The sequence below is a fragment of the Fukomys damarensis genome, unplaced genomic scaffold, assembly GCF_012274545.1.
Source record: "Fukomys damarensis isolate Sample0158 unplaced genomic scaffold, DMR_v1.0_HiC HiC_scaffold_24, whole genome shotgun sequence".
Taxonomy (NCBI): Eukaryota; Metazoa; Chordata; class Mammalia; order Rodentia; family Bathyergidae; genus Fukomys; species Fukomys damarensis.
Window position 1 is genome coordinate 69,651,885 of NW_022900936.1, and position 18,569 is coordinate 69,670,453.

The 18,569-nt window shown below is 39.9% G+C and overlaps 1 protein-coding gene across 6 annotated transcripts in view; it reads left to right on the forward strand.

The window, feature by feature from the left end:
• Scn10a (sodium voltage-gated channel alpha subunit 10) overlaps nucleotides 1-18,132 on the forward strand; it is a 110,693-nt gene extending 92,561 nt beyond the window's left edge. For 5 of the 6 annotated variants that reach the window (XM_033768129.1, XM_033768132.1, XM_033768131.1 and 2 more), the window contains 3 exons: nucleotides 379-483; nucleotides 3,084-3,354; nucleotides 16,417-18,132. In XM_033768129.1, the coding sequence (XP_033624020.1) occupies nucleotides 379-483; nucleotides 3,084-3,354; nucleotides 16,417-17,618 (1,578 nt within the window). In that variant the 3' untranslated portion in view covers nucleotides 17,619-18,132. Of the gene's footprint in view, nucleotides 1-376; nucleotides 484-3,083; nucleotides 3,355-16,416 lie in introns of those variants that run through there. The other variant, XM_033768134.1, reaches the window with a different exon arrangement.
• The last annotated feature ends 437 nt before the right edge of the window (nucleotides 18,133-18,569 follow it).

The window sequence follows — 18,569 nt, forward strand, 5'->3', positions numbered from 1 at the left end:
CCTTGGCAGGGCCTGTGACTCTAGAAGTCCGCTGACTTTAATTGGGATGAACAGGCTGCATGCAAGGCTCTAAACAAGCACAGATCTTCTCCCTGAGTCCTGGCCCCACATCTTCCTCACACTTGTTTCAGGCAGTGTCTCCAAGTCCCTGGAGAGCAGAGACCAGCTTTTCTCTCAGAGACTCAAGTAGAGAATATAACACGGGCTCTTTTCCGCTGCTGTGTCATGGATTGTGACACCTGGGAAAGGCACTCCTTGAACTTCAGCTTTCTGCAGAGCAGAGGAGGTTGAGATGGTCCTTCCCATATGGGATGCTTTGATTTGAGCATCCCTAGGGGGATCCTATTATTTTAATAACAGTGTGACTTTCTTCTGCACTTAGGGGGCCAGGACATCTTCATGACAGAGGAGCAGAAGAAGTACTACAATGCCATGAAGAAGCTGGGCTCCAAGAAGCCCCAGAAGCCCATCCCTCGGCCTCTGGTAAACTCCCCTCTAGCAGAGCATGTATGTGTGGACAGTCTGTACCTGTGCTGGATGGCAGCCAAGCCAGGGCTGACTGTGGAGGAGGGGTCAGGGTTGAGTTTGGGATGAGTGTGATGAGGGTTCCCAGGCCAAGCAATGAGAAATATAAGTGAAGCAACTCTCATCTTCTGGAGTGAAAATAACTCCAAAGATGCTTCCAACGAGCCTGTGTAAGAAAATACTGACCTCCTCCCAAAATGTTAGGTTCCAACACAGGTTTGGGAGCAGATCACATTAAATCATATCGAAAGTAGACAGTGATGGGATGTTTGTGTGGTTATGCATTACGATTCAGGAGGCCATGACCTCTAGACCAGCCCTACTTTCTACCTCATGCCTATAAGTAGACTAGAGAGGGAAAGACCAATGCCCACTCCCCTGAGATCCAAGACGCAGTCATGGTCACTATCCAGTGGCCCAACAGGAACTCTGCTGAAGTTTAGAGATTGGCCAAAGTTAGAGTCAGACTCCATTTTGATCCCTTTTTTTAAATAAAGACTTCAAGAGACATGCCCCTTTATTCCACTAGTAAGTGCAGCTCCCAGATTATACATGACATCTCAGTTCCGCTCAGCCCTCTGCCCAAAGACGAAAACATCAAATCTCCAGGCAGCAGCACATTGGGACCCTAACACATGCACACACACCACTCCTTACCCTTGGTGAAGCTGGATTCTAAATGTTCATCCATAGCCAAGGGCAAGGGTGCTACCAAACTGGGAGATTTATTTCCTGTAACATTCCCTGCTTTCAAAATCACTAAAAGCAGGCTTCACGTATTCCACTTTATAGGAAAATAAGGGGCTCTAGAATATCATCACTGCATCTATCACCCACTTCATCATCTCTGAGAGCAGCAAGGGTTTCAAAGATGTGATTCCTGCCTGAAAAGCTGCTGCACTCCCTCCAGTCAGAGCATCCAGGGCAAGCCTGATGCTCACATGCTTACTGATGCTGTTGCCCACTCTATTTAATTAGAAGTCCTCTATTTAATTAGAAGTCGGCTTCCTCAGAGCACTTCTCCTCCTCCTGCTTAGCAGCTCCTGGAAGCTCCCTGGTGTAACTACAGCAGGGTTTTCTCCTCATGGCCACTTATACAGAACCCTCCACATAGTATATATTCAGTACATGCCTATTAGATAATCAAACCTAGTAGGGTTGCTTTGGAATTTTGAGCTGTGGTTAATTCAGAGCTGCCCATTTTGTCTTCCTTTTATTCACCAATTTATTGAGCACCTATTTTTATAACAGACATTAAGGATAGAACAGTGAGCCAAATAAACAAAGCTCCTCCCTCATAGAGATCACAAGCCCATGGCCCAGGCAAATAATTGCAAAACACACATGTGCATTAATTCACAGACTGGAGAGATTGCCAAGGGAGAAAGACCGAGGTGAAAAGGAAAGGGTGCCTAGGATGGAGTCCTGAAGAGTTTTACTATCTGAAAGTTGAAAGAAGGAGATTAGAACAGAGCAACCTAAAAGGCAAGAGAAGAAACCAGAAAGTATGGCACGATAGAAACCAAGAGAGGATCATTCCACATTAAGTGTCCTTGAATTTAACATTATGGAGGTCATTAGTGATCATGTGAGAACCATTCCCATGGCAGGATAAAAAGCTCTGTTGAAGTGATTTGAGGAGTGAATGGGAGACGGTGACTGCACATAACTCTTTCCAAAAATTTAGCTATGAAAGTGAGAAACGACCTAGAGTGGTAGCTGGAAGGAGATGCAAGGTTCAGGTCAGGAACAGCCGTGTCACTAGAGATTGACCTGAAAAGTTAGAAATGAGTCACTCATGTGGACACTGAAGACACTCAGGATAATAGCCCGAAGTGGGCAAGCGCGGCCACGAGCCTGACACATCGGGAACGAAACAGAAGTGGCGGTAGTGAGGAGGTGATAGTGTGCCAGTGGAAGGATGCAGCTTCAGGAGTGGAGGGACTTTGCCAGACACAGAGGGGCACAGTCATAGCATTGCACTTAATTTTAAACTCAGCAAAGTAACTGAAATCAATAATTTTATAAGCAGCTCTTGAACTCTTGCTAGGTGAAAAATATTTCAGGAACACAAAGGTAAGTATACATGCCCTCACCCTCAAAGCATTCATTGACCAATAAAGAAGAGGAGTACATGAAATGCTAGAACTCAGGATGGTCAGTGAAGGCTGAGGGAGCCAGAAGGCCAGAGCAGCATGGAGTGACACAGTTGGGGGAAACTCCCGGGTGGGGTAAGGCCTAAGAGAGGTGGCTCTCTCCGGAAGGTCAGAATTTAGATAGCCTGGAAAGGTTACAAATGGAGCGTTGTAAGTGGAAAAAGAGCCTGAGCCAAGAAAAAGGACATGCTTGATGACTTCAAGAGGCTGAGAGAAGTAGTAAAGACTAGAACTAGGACAATGAGGTAATCAAGTCAAAGTGAAATGTGAGGAGGGCTAAGAAGAGGATGTAGAAACAGACTTTTCAAACGCGTGTATAGAGAACTCAGCCTTCCAGACGTTTCTTCCTCTTTTTTTATGTTGCCACAGAGGCCCTGACGCTACCACTTCTTGTTTTCTCAGAACAAGTACCAGGGCTTTATCTTTGACATCGTGACTAGACAAGCGTTTGACATCAGCATTATGGTCCTCATTTGCCTCAACATGGTCACCATGATGGTGGAGACGGATGAGCAGAGTGAAGAAAAGACAAGAGTGCTGGGCAAAATCAACCAGTTCTTTGTGGCCATCTTCACTGGCGAATGTGTCCTGAAGATGTTCGCCCTGAGGCATTACTACTTCACCAACGGCTGGAATGTGTTCGACTTCATTGTGGTGCTTCTCTCCATTGGGAGTAAGTGTGCGGTGGGAAGCCCAGCCTCGGCCTGGGGTTGTTTGGGCTGCTTTTATTTGTTTTAACCAAGGGACAAACAACAAACTTCGTAGAATCATGTATGTTAGAAAAGCTCGGTGTGCAGCCTTCCAAGACCAGCAGGTTTCACATGGCCCTGAGATGTTGTCCTGATAAAGTGAAGGGGTCCCATTGGTCCTCTCCATGCTGCTGAGAAGTTTTCAGTGACCTGCTAAATGACAGCCCATTACTAGAAACTTGTCAGCTGATGAGCAGCAGTTGCTCCTCCTGAGAACCTGCAACTGCAGACCCTATAGCATTTCCAGTGGCTGTTACCACTATGGCTTTGGAGGAGGGAGTGGGTCGTGTTATGTGGAGAGACTCTCAAAATACTTTCTAGGATAGAAAATGAGTTGTCAGCAGGGTGAGGAAAGTCTAGGAGTAGATCCTTCGAAGGAGATTCTTTAATGTAGGATCTGGCATTAAATCTCGATGTAACTGTCCTCTTCAGGAACATGAATGAGTGATTTTTTTAAAAAGTCGAGGGATTGATGCTAAGAGAGTAATGCTGTAAAGTCCCATCCAGGTTGTTGTTGAATGGAAGATCCAGTATTTGGGGTGAAATGATATTCAGAGAAAACGAAGAGTCAGAGACTAAGGTGGTGAATGGAACCATCATAATTGAGTACTGTCTGAGTCCCAAGCACTGGGCTAGGATCCATGAATCTTCACAGCAGCCCTGTCAAAGAGAGGCATGGTCCCCAATCTTAAACATTCATAGTTGTTAAATCTCACAGGTTAAGATTATGCAAAGTCACACAGTTTCTCGGGGGTAGGGCTGATTTTAGACTAGGCTAAGTTCTTCTGTGGAGCTAGTTACCTTTCCAGCGACCACAATGCCCTCCCTGGTTCCTGTGGTTTAGCAGAAGTTTGGCCCTAGTTTGGCCCTATAGAAACCAAATTCCAAATCACCAGCTTCATTTCACGTTATAAATATATCCTGATCCGTTATATCCTGACCTGTTTCCTTTCTCGTGCCAGGGGGTAGCTGGATATTTAATTTCCCATTGATTTACTATCAAGAGCTCATAGCATCTGAATGCTACTTGGCAACATTTAATCAATCTTCCCACCCTAGTGGGGAAACATAACCTTGGGTTATGTTTATTTGTTTGAGGGGTTTAGTTTTGAGTTTTGTTTTAGGTTTGTTTTGCTATTACTATTGAGTTTGTTTATTATTCTTTGTAAATTTATTTGTACATATTAGGTATACAATATGATGACATTCATCATTGAGAATTTGTACCTTTACATTATGTATTTTATTTTTCCCCATTCCCCTGCCCTCCCTTCAACCCCTCCACCCCTCTCTTTTTACAAAGACTTGGTTTCCATTTTTTTCCTTTTCTCCTATTAATTCCATTGCCTTCTTTCCTTTCCCCTCCCCCTCCCACTTCCCCTTCCTCTTTGGGTCTTTTCTTCCTATTTCACATTATCTATTATACATTTTAATCCTTATTTACATTTTCAGTTTCTTGCACCAGAGAAACTATTTGGTATTTACACATATGTGTCCTATTTATTTCATTTAATAGTCTGGCCTCAATATGCATCCATTTAGCTATAAATGTCTCTATTTTCTCATTCATTATGGCTGAGTAATACTCCATTTTATTAAAAAATCACACATATTTTCTTTCTCCAGCTTCCAGTTGATGGGCAATTGGGCTCTTTCCAAGTTTTAGCTATTACAAACTGTGCTGCTATGAACATGGGTGTGCATATATTGCTGTGATGTGATTTCTTTTTCATTCTTTTGGATAGCCAGCAGGGGAATAGCTGGGTCAAAGGGGACTCCAATCCTAGTTCTTTGAGGTTTCTCCATACTGATTTCCGCAGTGGTTGCACCAGTCTGCACTCCCACCAGCAGTGGAGAAGGGTTCCTTTTTCCTCACAACCTGCCAGCATTTGTTATTGGTTGATTTCATGATATTAGATAATCTTTCTGGGGTGAGGTAGACTCTCAGTGTGAATGACCAGTGATTTGCTATTACTATTGAGTTTGTTTATTATTGTTTGTAAATTTATTTGTACATATTAGGTATACAATATGATGACATTCATCATTGAGAATTTGTACCTTTACATTATGTATTTTATTTTTCCCCATTCCCCTGCCCTCCCTTCAACCCCTCCACCCCTTTGCATATCTTGAATGACCAGTGATTTTGAACATTTTTTCGTATATTTATTTGCTATTTCTACTTCTTTGTCTGAGAAATGTCTGTTCATTTCAGATGCCCTATTTTGGATTGGGTCTTTAAATTTGGGAGGTCTGATTTTTTAAAATTCTTTATATTTTCTAGATAATAGACCTTTGTGTGAGGAACAGCTGGTGGAAAGTTTTCACATTGTGGGTTGCCTCTTCACACTGTTGCTTGTTTCTCTTGTAGTGCAGAAACTTAATAAGAAGAGATCCCACTTGTTGATTCTCTGTGCTAGTTCACATGTGACTGATATTTTGTTCATGAAACTTCCTACACCAATGTCTTCAAGAATTCCACCCTAACCTCTCTTCTACCCGGTTTAGTGTTTCTATTTTTAAAAAATTAGATCTTTGATCCATTTCCATTTTATTTTAGTGCATAGAGAGAGATAGATATAGGCCTAGTTTTAATATTTACCAAGTTGAAAGACAGTTTTTCCAGCACCATTTCTTAAAAAGGCTATCTTTCCTCCAGTGAGGATGGTTGGCTCCTTTGTCAAAGATGAGGTCGCTGAGTATATCTGGAGTTATTTCTGCATCTTCTAACCTATTCCACTGGTCCTCAGGTCTGTTTCTTTGCAAGTACTGTCCTATTTTTAATCACATCACTTTATAGTATAGTTTCAAGGTGGGGATTGTGATACCCCCTGTCATGTTTTTGTTGCCTAAAATTGCTTCTGCCATTCTAGATCTCTTCTGGTTCCAAATTAATTTTTGGATTGTTTTCTCAAGGTCCATGAAGTATGCTGCTGGAATTTCAATTGGGATGGCATTAAATCTATATAGCAGTTTTGGAAGTATGGCCATTTTCACTATGTTCATTTTTCCTACCCAGGAGCAAGGGATATCTTTCCATTTTCTGATATCCTCTTTAATATCTTTTTTTCAGAGTGCTATGGTTTTCAGAGTAGAGGTCTTTGATTTCTTTCACTAGGTTGATTCTTAGGTATTTCTTTCTTTCTTTCTTGTGGAAAGAGTTGTTTCTCCAGGTCCTCTACCAGTGAGTCTGTAGTTTATATAAAGGAAGGCTATTGATTTTTAAGTGTTGCCTTGTATCCAGCTACTCTACTGAATTGAGTTATTAAATCTAGAAGATTTTTGGTGGAATTCTTGGGGTCTTCCATATCATGTCATCTGCAAATAATGACAATTTAGCTTCTTTGTTTCCTATCTTTCCTTTTATTTCTTTCTCTTGTCTAATTTCTGTGGCTAATGTTTCCAAAACTATATTGAACAGGAGTGGTACTCATGGAATCCTTGTCTTGTTCCTGATTTTAGCATGAAGGATTTCAATATTTGACAATTTAGTATGATATTGGCTATTGGTTTGTCATAGACGGCTTTTATCAAGTTGAGATAAAGACCATCTATTCCAATTTTCTGGAGGGTTTTTATCATGAATAAGTGTTGGGCTTTGTCAAACACTTTTTTTGCATCTATTGAGGTCATCATATGGTTTTTGTCCTTGGCTCTGTTAATATAGTGTATTACATTTATTGATTTGCATATATTGAACCATCCTGTATCCATGAGATGAATCCCACTTGGTCAGAATGTATGATTTTTTTTTTTTTTTTTGTACCAGGGATCAGGCTTGGCCCTTGAGCTTTTGAGGCAGGTGGTAGAACCACTAAGACAAATCCCCACCCAATGATCTTCGTGATGATCTTCTGCATTCTGTTTGCCAGTGTGTAGTATACAGTATTGAGGATTTCTGCATCTATGTTCATTGTGGAGATTGGCCTGTAGTTCTTTTTTTCAGTTGGGTTTTTCTCTGCTTTGAGGATCAAGGTGATGCTTGTTTCCAGGATAGAATTTGGGAGTTTTGCTTCCTTTTCAATTTCATTGAAGAGTTTAGAAAGTAGTGACAATAGTTCTATAAATGCTTTGTAGAATTCAGCAGTGAAGCCATCAGGACCTGCACTTTTCTTTGTTGGTAAGTTTTTAATTTCTTTTACTGATATTGGGTTGCTTAGAATTTTTAGGTCTTCTTCATTCAACTTTGGTAATTCACATGTATCTGTCCATTTCTTCTGTGTTTTCCATCTTATTGGCATATAGGTTCTCAAAATAGGTATTGTTGATTCTCTGGATTTCTGCTGGGTCTGTTGTAATTTCACCTTTTTCATTCCTAATTGCATAGATTTGGGCCTTTTTTATAAGATTAATTAAGGGTTTGTCAATTTTGTTTATTCTTTCAAAAAACCAACTCCTTTTTCCCTTAAATTCCTTTATTGGTACATTTTAGGTATACAATACATTTCATTTATCATTGGGAACTTGTACCTTTTCATGATGTACCTTGGTTATTATTTTCCCTCATTCCCCTGCCCTTCCTTCACCCCTCCACCCCTTTCTATTTACAAAGACTTTGTTTCCATTTTTTCCTTTTCTCATATTTTTCCCTTTCTCTCTTTCCTTCCCCTTACCCCTCCCACTTCCCCTTCTCCTTTGGACCTTTTCTTCCCAGTATTTAAACTGTGTGTCCTATTTATTTCACTTAAAAGTATAGCCTCAATGTGCATCTATTTAGCTATAAATGTCTCTAATTTATTACATGGCTCATTTATCATTTATCATTTATCATTCTGATGGGCACTTAGGCTGTTTCTAAGCTTTAGCTACTACAAACTGCACCTCTATAAATATGGGTGCATATATCACTGTGGTATGATTCTTTTAATTCTTTTGGGAAGATGCCCAGCAGAGGGATAGCTGGGTCAAATGGGATCTCTAACCCTTGGTGTTTTTGGTTTTTTGTGGGGTTGTTTTTGTTTTTGTTTGGTTCGGGGAATCAAACTCAGGACCTTGGGCTTGTGAGGCAGGCAGTGGAACCACTGAGCTAAATCCCTGGCCCTTCTAATCCTAGTTTTTGAGGTATCTCCATATTGATTTCCATGGTGGTTATACCAGTCTTCCTTCCCACCAACAAGGGAGAAGAGTTCTTTTCTCACCATAGCCCTGCCAATATTTGTTATTGGTTGATTTCTTGATAGCCATTCTTTCTGGGGTGAGGTTGAATCTCAGTGTTGCTTTTATCTCCATCTCTTGAATTTCCAGTGATGTTGAACATTTTTTCATACGTTTATTTGCTATTTCTTCTTCCTTGTCTGAGAAATGTCTGTTCACTTCAGATGCTCATTTTTGAATTGGGTCTTTAAATTCAGGAGGTCTGATTTTTAAATTCCTTATATAGTAGTCCTTTGTCTGAGTTACAACAGCTAAAATTTTCTTCCTACATTGTAGGTTGTCTCTTAGTTCTCTTGGTGGTTTCTCTTGCAGTGCAGCAGCTTTTTAATAAGATGAAATCCCAGGTGCTGATTCTTGTGGTAGTTCCCATGCTGCTGAGGTTTTGTTCATAAAGTCTTTTCCTATGCCAGTGTCTTCAAGAGTTCTACCTAACTTATTTTCCAGAAAGTTTAGTGTTTCTATTTTAATATTTACATCTTTAATCCACTTCAATTTTAGTTTAGTGCATGATGATAGATGTGGGTCTAGTTTTAATCTCTAGCAGGTTGAAATCCAGATTTTCTAACACCATTTATTACATAGGTGATCTTTCCTCCATTCAGGATGGTTGGCTCATTTGTCAAAGATGAGGTGTCTGGGCTGGAGATTTAGCTCAATGGTGCCATCACCTGCCTTGTAAGCACAAGGTCCAAAGTACGATCCCCAGTAGCAAAAAAAAAAAAAAAAAAAAAAAAAAAATTAAAAAAACACTAGTATTTGGTGCATATATATTTATGGTTCTCATCTCTTCTTGTATTTTTCCCTCTACAAAGATGTAGTGACCTTCTTTGTCTCATTTAATTAATTTTGGTTTGAAATCTACTTTGTCTGGAAATAAATACTTTTTCCTGGTTCCTGTCACCTGGAGAACTGTTTTCCATGCTTTTACTTTCAGTCTATGAATTTCTTTTTGAATTAAGTGTGTTTCTTGTATACAGCATATTGTTGGGTTGTTGGGTTTTGCTTCTTAATCCATTCTGCCAGTCTATTTCTTTTGATTGGTGAATTGAGGCCATTAACATTGATGATTATAATTGATAAATATTGACTCATCCTTGTCATGATGTTTTACTGTTGTTAGCTCTTTTATTTTTCCCCTTTTTCCTGTAGTTTCTTGCCTTGCCTGATAGCTTCACTCTGTTGGACCTTATGGAGTTGTGACCCTCATTCTCTTTCTAGGGTACAGATTAGAATTGTTTGGAGTGCTGGTTTGGTATTCATGAAGTTTCTCAGCTGTTCTTTGTCATGGAAGTATCTCCTTTCCCCATCAATTTTTAAAGATAATTTTGCAGGGTACAACAGTCGAGATTGGAAGTTATTTTCTTTTAGGGCTTAAAATACTTCACTTCAGGCTCTCCTTGACTTGAGGGTTTGTGTTGAAAAGTCTGCTGTGATTCTGATGGACTTTGTTTTGTATGTGATTTGTTTCTTTTCTCTAACTGCTTATATAATTTTGTTCTCCTGTTCGGTTTCTGGGATCTTCACTAGGTGTGGATTTTTTTTTGTTGTTGTTTAATCATGTTTAGTTGGAATTCTATATGCCTTGATTATCTATATGTCAAGTTCCTTTCCTGTGTTTGGTAACTTTTCTTCTATCACTTCTGTGAAGAGTTTTTTTTTATGTCATTTGTATGTTCTCCTGCTTTTTCATGGACTCCTATCAGTCTTGTGTTATTCTTCTTTGCATCATCTAGCAGCTGCTGGATCTATTTCTTATGGTCCTTACTATTTTTTAAGAAATCTCTCTTTTCCTGGTCATTAACTGCAATCCTATCTTCCATATCTGATATTCTACTTTCACATCGGCTCAATCTGCTGTAAGTACTTTCAATGTAGTTTTTAATCTCCTGAATATCTTTTTGGATCTGTTTTATGGATTCCATTTTTTTCCTATGTTGTGTGCTGATGGTTTGCATTTCTTTCCTATGTTGGGTATTCATAGCTTCCATCATGGTCCTGAACTCATCAATTTTTTATCTGTTTCTGTTCTAGAGTCTCTAATCATATCTGTCATTCTGCTCACCATCTCTGTAGTTGTCTGGAAAATCATTTCTGTTTTGAATTTTTCTAGAGCCTCATTCTCGTGTTTTTGTTTTTGTTTTTGTTTTTGTTTTAACTTCCTGTGCTATCAGTTCAGGTTGTCCAGGTGGTTATCAGATTTTTCCACCTCATTTTCCCCAGAATTTACCTTTGTTGAACTGGAAGTCTGGGTTTGTGCCTTTCTTAGGTTTCTTCTCATTTCTAATTTTGTTGTTGGTGCTCTTTTTGGCTTTAATTACCGGGCTGATACTTCAATATTTCTTAGTGTATCTTTGTTACTTGTATTTAGAGCTTCATGGAGTGATTGATTCTCAGAAATGTCTTCCAGGTATAGCTGGTCTTTTTAGGCCTTGAGTCTCTAATGATTCTTAGGCAATCTCATTTTCAGTATACCAGGGAAGACAACTGATTAAATCATTCATGACACTTTAGCTCAATTGACACAATCAGCATCAATAATAGCATCAACCACAGAATAGAAAATGACAATTTGTGATACCAGTTAATCTGTCACCTTTAACTCTGTGAGCTGGATCAAAATCTAGAGCCAACCCAAAATTTGTTTGTAAGTAAATAAACCCTTCAATATAGAAAATTTACCCTTCAGGATAAGGATTAAGAATGGGTTGGAGAGGGAGGGATAGAGAGACAGAAGGAGAGGAAAAGGTTAAAAGTTAGGCTAGAGGACACAGGAAGATCATGCAAATTATAGGAAACTGTTGAAGACAGGAGAAAAAGACAGAGTGAAAGAACAGAGACAAGAAAAGAAAAACTGACCGCAATGGGAAAGCTAGAAACTGTATTCACTTTCCTATAAGAATATTGACAGTTGAGAGGACAGAGACAGGGAAATAATTTGAAATGGGACAGGAACAGGAACACAAAGGGAGAGTAATGCAGAACAAGAAGGGAGAGAAAAAGAGAAAAAGAAAAAATTTAAATATATATATATATATATCTATCTATATATATATAAGTACTGGGGATCAAACTCAGGTCCTTGCACTTGCGAGGCAGTCAGCAGAACCACTGAGATAAATCCCTAGCCCTATATATAAATTTTTTAAAGGGGCTTCCCTCAGGATATGTCTCTGCTTTCCTGGTAGACAATATGGGCAGCAGTGTGCAGGTCTGAGTCAATTATTAGTCTCAGCAAGCCAGCTGTAGTCTACTGAGATTCAGGCTGATTTCTGGCTGCAGGCCCAAGTTGAGATCCCTGACCTCCTGCAGGATTTAAGTCTGCAAGGTTCTACTGCAGGTTCCAGCTGTCCTCCTCCCTATAGGAGGTGCTGATCCCACCAACTTACCTACCATGGTGGTTCTGTGTGCCTTTATTGCAGAGATTTTCTTCACTTTCCCAGTGGGCTTCAATTTTCATTGAGGAGCCTCAGAGAGGCCCTCTCTGTTGTTCATTTCTGCTTTATATTCTAGGGCTCATAACCATGTTCTTTATGGCCCTCCAGCACCTCTGCAGGGCAGATTCAGATACTGTGCAGCCCATATGGCCTGGTCTGGTGGGGCTGCGGCTGGCATCTGGGCTAACTCTGTTTCATTGATTTTTTTGTATCATTCTCTTTGTCTCCTTGCACTGATTTCTGCTCTTATCTTTATAATTTTCTCCCTTATGTGAGCTGTGGGTTTGTCATGTTCTTCTTTTTCCAGAAGCTTGAGGTTCAGCATTAGTTTGTTTATTTGAACTCACTCTGTTTTCCTAATATGAGTATTCACTGCTATGAATTTCCCTCATAAGACTGCTTTCACTGTGTCCCATAAATTCTGATATGTTGTATTGGCATTGTCATTTAATTGTAGAAACTATCTGATTTTTTTTCTTTAATTTCCTCTACAACCCATTGGTTGTTTAGGAGGGTGTTGTTCAATTTCCATGTGTTTATGAAATTCTTGTGGTTTGTTTTGCTATTGGTCTCCAATTTCACTACACTATCATCTGATAATATACAAGGGATAATTTCAATTCCTTTGCATTTACTTAAATATGTTCTATGAGCAAGCATGTGGTCTATTTTGAAGAATGACCCATGTGCAGCAGAAAAGAATGTGTATTCTGATTTTCGGGAGTGGAACACTCTGTAAACATCTGTTGAGTCCATTTGTTCAAGAATTTGGTTGAATTCTAGTATTTTGTTATTTATTTTTTTTTCTAGTTGATCTGTTTGTGACAGTGGAGTATTGAAGTCCCCTAATACTATTGCATTAGTGCTTATTTGGTTTTTTGTGTCTATTAATAATTGTTTTATATAGTTGGGTGCACTAGTACTTGGTGCATATATATTTATGATCTCATCTCTTCCTCTTGGATTGTTCTTTACAAGGATGCAGTGGCCATATCTCTCTTAATTAATGTTGGTTTGAAATCCATTTTGTCTCCAAATAGGAAAGCTACTCCTGCTTATTTTGGGGTTCCTGCCTCATGGAGTATTATTTTCCACCCTTTAACTCTCAGTCTATGAGTTTCTTTTTTAATTAACTGTGTTTATTGTATGCAGCATATTGTTGGATCTTGCTTCTTGACCCATTCTGCCAGTCTATTTCTATTGATTGGTAAATAAAGACCATTAACATTGATGGTTATAACTGATATGTATTGACTTACTTTTGTCATGACCTTTTCCTGTTGTTGAATTCTCCCCCTTTGCATTTAATTTCTTGTCTTGCCTGATGGATTCATTGTGCTGGGCTTCATGGGGTTGTGACCCTCATTATCTTCTCCTAAGATATTGTTTAAAATTATTTGGCAAGCAATTTTGGTATTCCTAAAGTTCCTCAGGTGTTCTTTGTCATAAAAGAATCTTATTTCTCCATCAATTTTGAAAGATTATTTTACAGGGTACATCAGTCTGGGTTGGAGGCTGTTTTCCTTTAGGGATTCAAATACATCACTCCAACATCTCCTTGACTTCAGTGTTTGTGTTGAGAAGTCTGCTGTGATCCTGATGGGCTTTCCTTTGTATGTGAATTGTTTCTTTTCTCTAACTTCTTGTAGTATTTTGTTCTTCTGTTGGTTTTCTGGGTCTTGACTATTATATGCCTAGATGTAGTTTTTTTTTTTTTATCACTGCTAGTTGGAGTCCTATATGCTTCACTTATTTGTATGTCAAATTCTTTGTATGTCAAAACTACTTGGGAAGTTTTCTACCATTACCTCTGTGAACAGTTTCTTTATGTCATTTGCACTCTCTCCTGTTTCTTCATTGACTTTGATCATTCTTATGTTATTCCTCTTTGCATCATCTGGCAGATGCTGGATTAATTTCTCATGTTCCCTTGCTATTTTTAAGAAATTTCTTCTTTTCCTGGTCACTAATCACAATCCTGTCTTTATCTGATAGTCTGTCCTCACATTGGCTCATTCTGCTGCATAAACTTTCAATGAAATTTTTAATCTCCTGGATATCTGTTTAAATCTATTTTATTGATTCCATTTGTTTCTTTTTCCAGGATTCCATCATGCTCTCCAAGTCCTCTATTTTTATCTATGTGAGCTCTAGAGTTATTAATCATGTCTTTCACTTTGGGCACAATCTCTGCTGTTACCTGAGAAATCATTTCAGATTTTTTTTCCAAATCCTCTTTCATTGCCAATTCAGAGAGTCCAGATGGTTGAGTTTCAGATTGTTCCCTTGGGCCTTGGGGTTGACTTTGATGATCTAGAAGACTGGTTTTGAGTTTTGTTTAAGTATCTTCTGATTTCAACTAATGCAGTCTGCTGTGCATTTATTGCAGTGACTTTTTGCTCTCTCAGTGGACTCACTTCTCAACAATCCTCAGAGAGGCTTTCTCTCTGCTGCTCATCCCTGGGCCAGTTCCTAGGTTCAGAATGATAGCCTTCTGGATCACCCTACTGGGCTGTTGTCCAGGTGGGATTCTGGCTGAGGCCTGTGCACACTTAGTGATGGTATCTGGGTGGGCCTCTGGCTGGGGTCTGCATGCCTGAGCAGCTGTTGTCTGGATGGGCTTCTGACCTTTTTGTGTTTTTTTTAAGAACCACTTTATTGGGGTAAAACTATCCCATATGAATCTATGTATATTTCAGGTATATACCTGGATGTTTTGGGACATAACCATATGCCCATGAAAGTGTCACTATAATCAGTACCATATAGATAGATAGATAGATAGATAGATAGATAGATAGATAGATATGTCATTTCTACAAGCTTTCTTATACCCTTTCTGTTAGTCAGTTAGTTATTGACTGATAAGGACACCTGATCTATCCTCTTAGGCTTATTTCTCTTAGAAAAGTGGTAATTTTTGTTGTTGATTGGTGGCTTGATTTTGTTTTGCTTTAATGGCTTCCCAAAATGAGATATTCTAAAGGTATTTTAATTTTGTATTAGAGGAAGGAGCTTACTTATATAACTTCCCAGATCAATAACATAGAAGTAAAATCTAACCAGAGTATGATAAAGACACCTGTGATGGTCCCAGCAGCATGATCTCCTGAGCAGAAATCCCTGATAGATACAGCTGGAAAATAAACAGAACCTACCTATCAGTCTTTCTACCCTCCCTTCCTTCCTCCCTTCTCTTCCCACTAGAAGGACACTAGAGTATGAAATTGTTACAAGTATGAGAACCTGTCCTTCCCTGAAATTGTGTCATGGGAAAACTAAAATTAGGATGTAGACCAGTTGTCTGGCAGAAAATTTTAGGAGTATATAGACACATAATGTATCCATATTATGGGGAAATGACCCAGTTAAATTGGATGTTAAGAGTTCTCACAAATATTTTATAACCCAAAATTGTAATAATTTTCCAAGGCCTTCCCCTTCCCTTCCTTCTTCCAACACAGCATCATGGCACATGACATATATCCATGTGCATATGACAAAAGACAAGTGGGGGAACAAGGCCAAGGAGTGAAATATGATACTACACTATCAAGTGCTCTTTTCCTCAAAGGCTTTGCCTAATCCTTGGCAAATGCTTTTGGTCCAAATAAGTCTCTATAGGTCCATAAGACTAATCTTCATATTAAATCTTATATGCAGAGACAGATACATTCATCTTTCCGACCTTTTCTATAGTTAAGTTTAAGGATAGTAACTGACCCTAAAAAAGCCCATTTCCTGGCCCTAACATAAACTTAAAGCAAGCTGGAAATGAAAGAAACAAATTAAAGCCATTATGCCGACAGCTGGCCACTCAAAGCCATTTTGCTTTAGTTGTCAGCAAGTTGCCCAATTCCTAGGCCCCCTTATAATTAATACCAAGCTCTGTATAATTATCTGTGAAACAGTGTGCCAGGATCTGAGTCTGTCTTCATGGTAGGAGGTAGGGAGATGAATCACAGGGGGTCCTGGCCTTCCCTGGGCACAAGACCAAGAAGGAAAAATGGACATGACCAAAAGCTACGGTCTCAGGATAGATCAGGATCTGTGTCATAGTGGACATAGAGTATTGTGAACATGTGGAACCCAGATGAACTAGATATAAAAAATAGGGTGTTGGCCATGAAGATTGAAGAAGAAAATAGAGAGGAAAATAAGAACAGGGCAGGAAGGGTGACTTGAGAAGAAAGATTAATGCAATTGACATTTGCTGAATGATGCCTTGTACTAACCACCATGCCAGGCTCATAGAGCTCAGGGTCCTTGATTATGAATGCACAAATGGAAATCCATACCAACAACAGCAACAACAAAAAAGACATGTTACAGCCATGGCTTGCTGTTGATTATGGTTGGAGATATTGATTAGATATTTCCCCCCTTCTTTCAAAGGTTTGATATTTTCTGCAATTCTTACATCACTTGAAAATTACTTCTCCCCAACGCTCTTCCGAGTCATCCGCCTAGCCCGGATCGGCCGCATCCTCAGACTGATTCGGGCAGCCAAAGGGATCCGCACACTGCTCTTCGCCCTCATGATGTCCCTGCCCGCTCTCTTCAACATTGGGCTGCTGCTCTTCCTCGTCATGTTCATCTACTCCATCTTTGGCATGGCCAGCTTTCCCCATGTGAAGGCAGAGGCTGGCATCGATGACATGTTCAACTTTAAAACCTTTGCCAACAGCATGCTGTGCCTCTTCCAGATCACCACGTCAGCCGGCTGGGATGGCCTCCTGAGCCCCATCCTCAACACAGGGCCCCCCTACTGCAATGGCACGAGAGGAGACTGTGGGAACCCAGCTGTGGGCATCCTCTTCTTCACCACCTACATCATCATCTCCTTCCTCATTGTGGTCAACATGTACATCGCAGTGATTCTGGAGAATTTCAATGTAGCCACAGAAGAGAGCACCGAACCCCTGAGTGAAGATGACTTTGACATGTTCTATGAGACCTGGGAGAAGTTTGATCCAGAAGCTACCCAGTTCATTACCTTTTCTGCCCTCTCAGACTTTGCAGACACACTTTCTGGCCCTCTCCGAATCCCAAAACCAAATCGGAATATATTAATCCAGATGGACCTGCCCTTGGTCCCTGGAGATAAGATCCACTGTCTGGACATCCTTTTTGCTTTCACCAAGAAGGTGCTGGGAGAATCTGGGGAGTTGGACACTCTGAAAGCAAATATGGAAGAGAAGTTTATGGCAACTAATATTTCAAAGGCATCCTATGAGCCAATAGCAACCACCCTCCGGTGGAAGCAAGAAGACATTTCAGCCACTGTCATTCAAAAGGCCTATCGGAGCTATATGCAGCATCGCTCCTTGGTACTCTCCAACTCCTCCTATCCAACTCCTCCTAGGGTTGAGGAGGAGGCTGAGTCACTCCCAGATGAAGGTTTTGTTGCATTTATGGCAAATGAAAATTATGTGCTCCCAGATAAATCTGAAACTTCATCTGCCACATCTTTCCCACCATCCTATGACAGTGTCACTAGAGGCCTTAATGACAGGGTCAACATGAGCACATCCAGCTCAGTGCAAAATGAAGATGAAGCCATGAGTAAGGAGGCAACTGTCTCTGGACTCCAGTGATGACATACCAGCATGGATTTGCCCAGTTCTGCTGTGATATCTGTTCCTCATGACAGATGGAACCTAGCTACAAGCTCATCAATGCATGCCGCTGGCCATAATGTCAGAACTGGGCAGATAGTGTAGTTGGTACCCACTTTTGGAAAGATCCCCATGAAAATGGCATTCAGAAGCCAGGAATGTGTCCTCTTTGACTTCCCTTCTGAATTTGAATAGCAGATGCTGAGTTCTCTTACTTTCCATAAAATATCACTGGTCCATTTATTTTGATTATGACCAGAGATTTTATCTACCAAGACAAATTCTCAGGACCAGAACTTCCAAAAATATATGGCAAGAACATTGCTGAAAGCCTAATGTGGTGTTCTTTGAAACACCAGACAGAGATTGGTGATATTATTTAGGATTTTGCATGATTGCATGCTGAGAGCTGCTGGACTTCTCCAGCTCACAGTAATACCTGTGTTCTATGTCATGAAGCACCTTTGAGATATCCATTAAAATTAATATTTTTAAAGGTATTTCAAAACTAATGTTAAATCTTAAAACATCTTCTTTTTCCTTAATTGTATGATGCTAACATGTTCCATAGAATCACTTCTCCCTTGATTTCAGTTTCCTGATATTTACAGTTCAAGCTTAAGACTGGGTAGAGAAGGAGGAAAGCTGTTTTGAGAGCTAGACAGACTGGCTCTAATCTTAGTTCTTCCACTGATTGCCTGTCTGGCCACAGCCAAGCTCTTTTCCCCATAAATTTGTTTCCCCCAGCTGTAAAATTGGTGAGAGTTGGAGACAAAATGGATTCCTTGCCCTCAAATTTTACGTTGTAGAACTCAGTGGATACAGAAAACACCCTATATTCCAACGGCCAAATCTTGCTGCTATGAGTCTAATAAGGTAATCTTTGGATACATTCCAGAATCTGTTTTATATCTCACAATCAGACTTTAA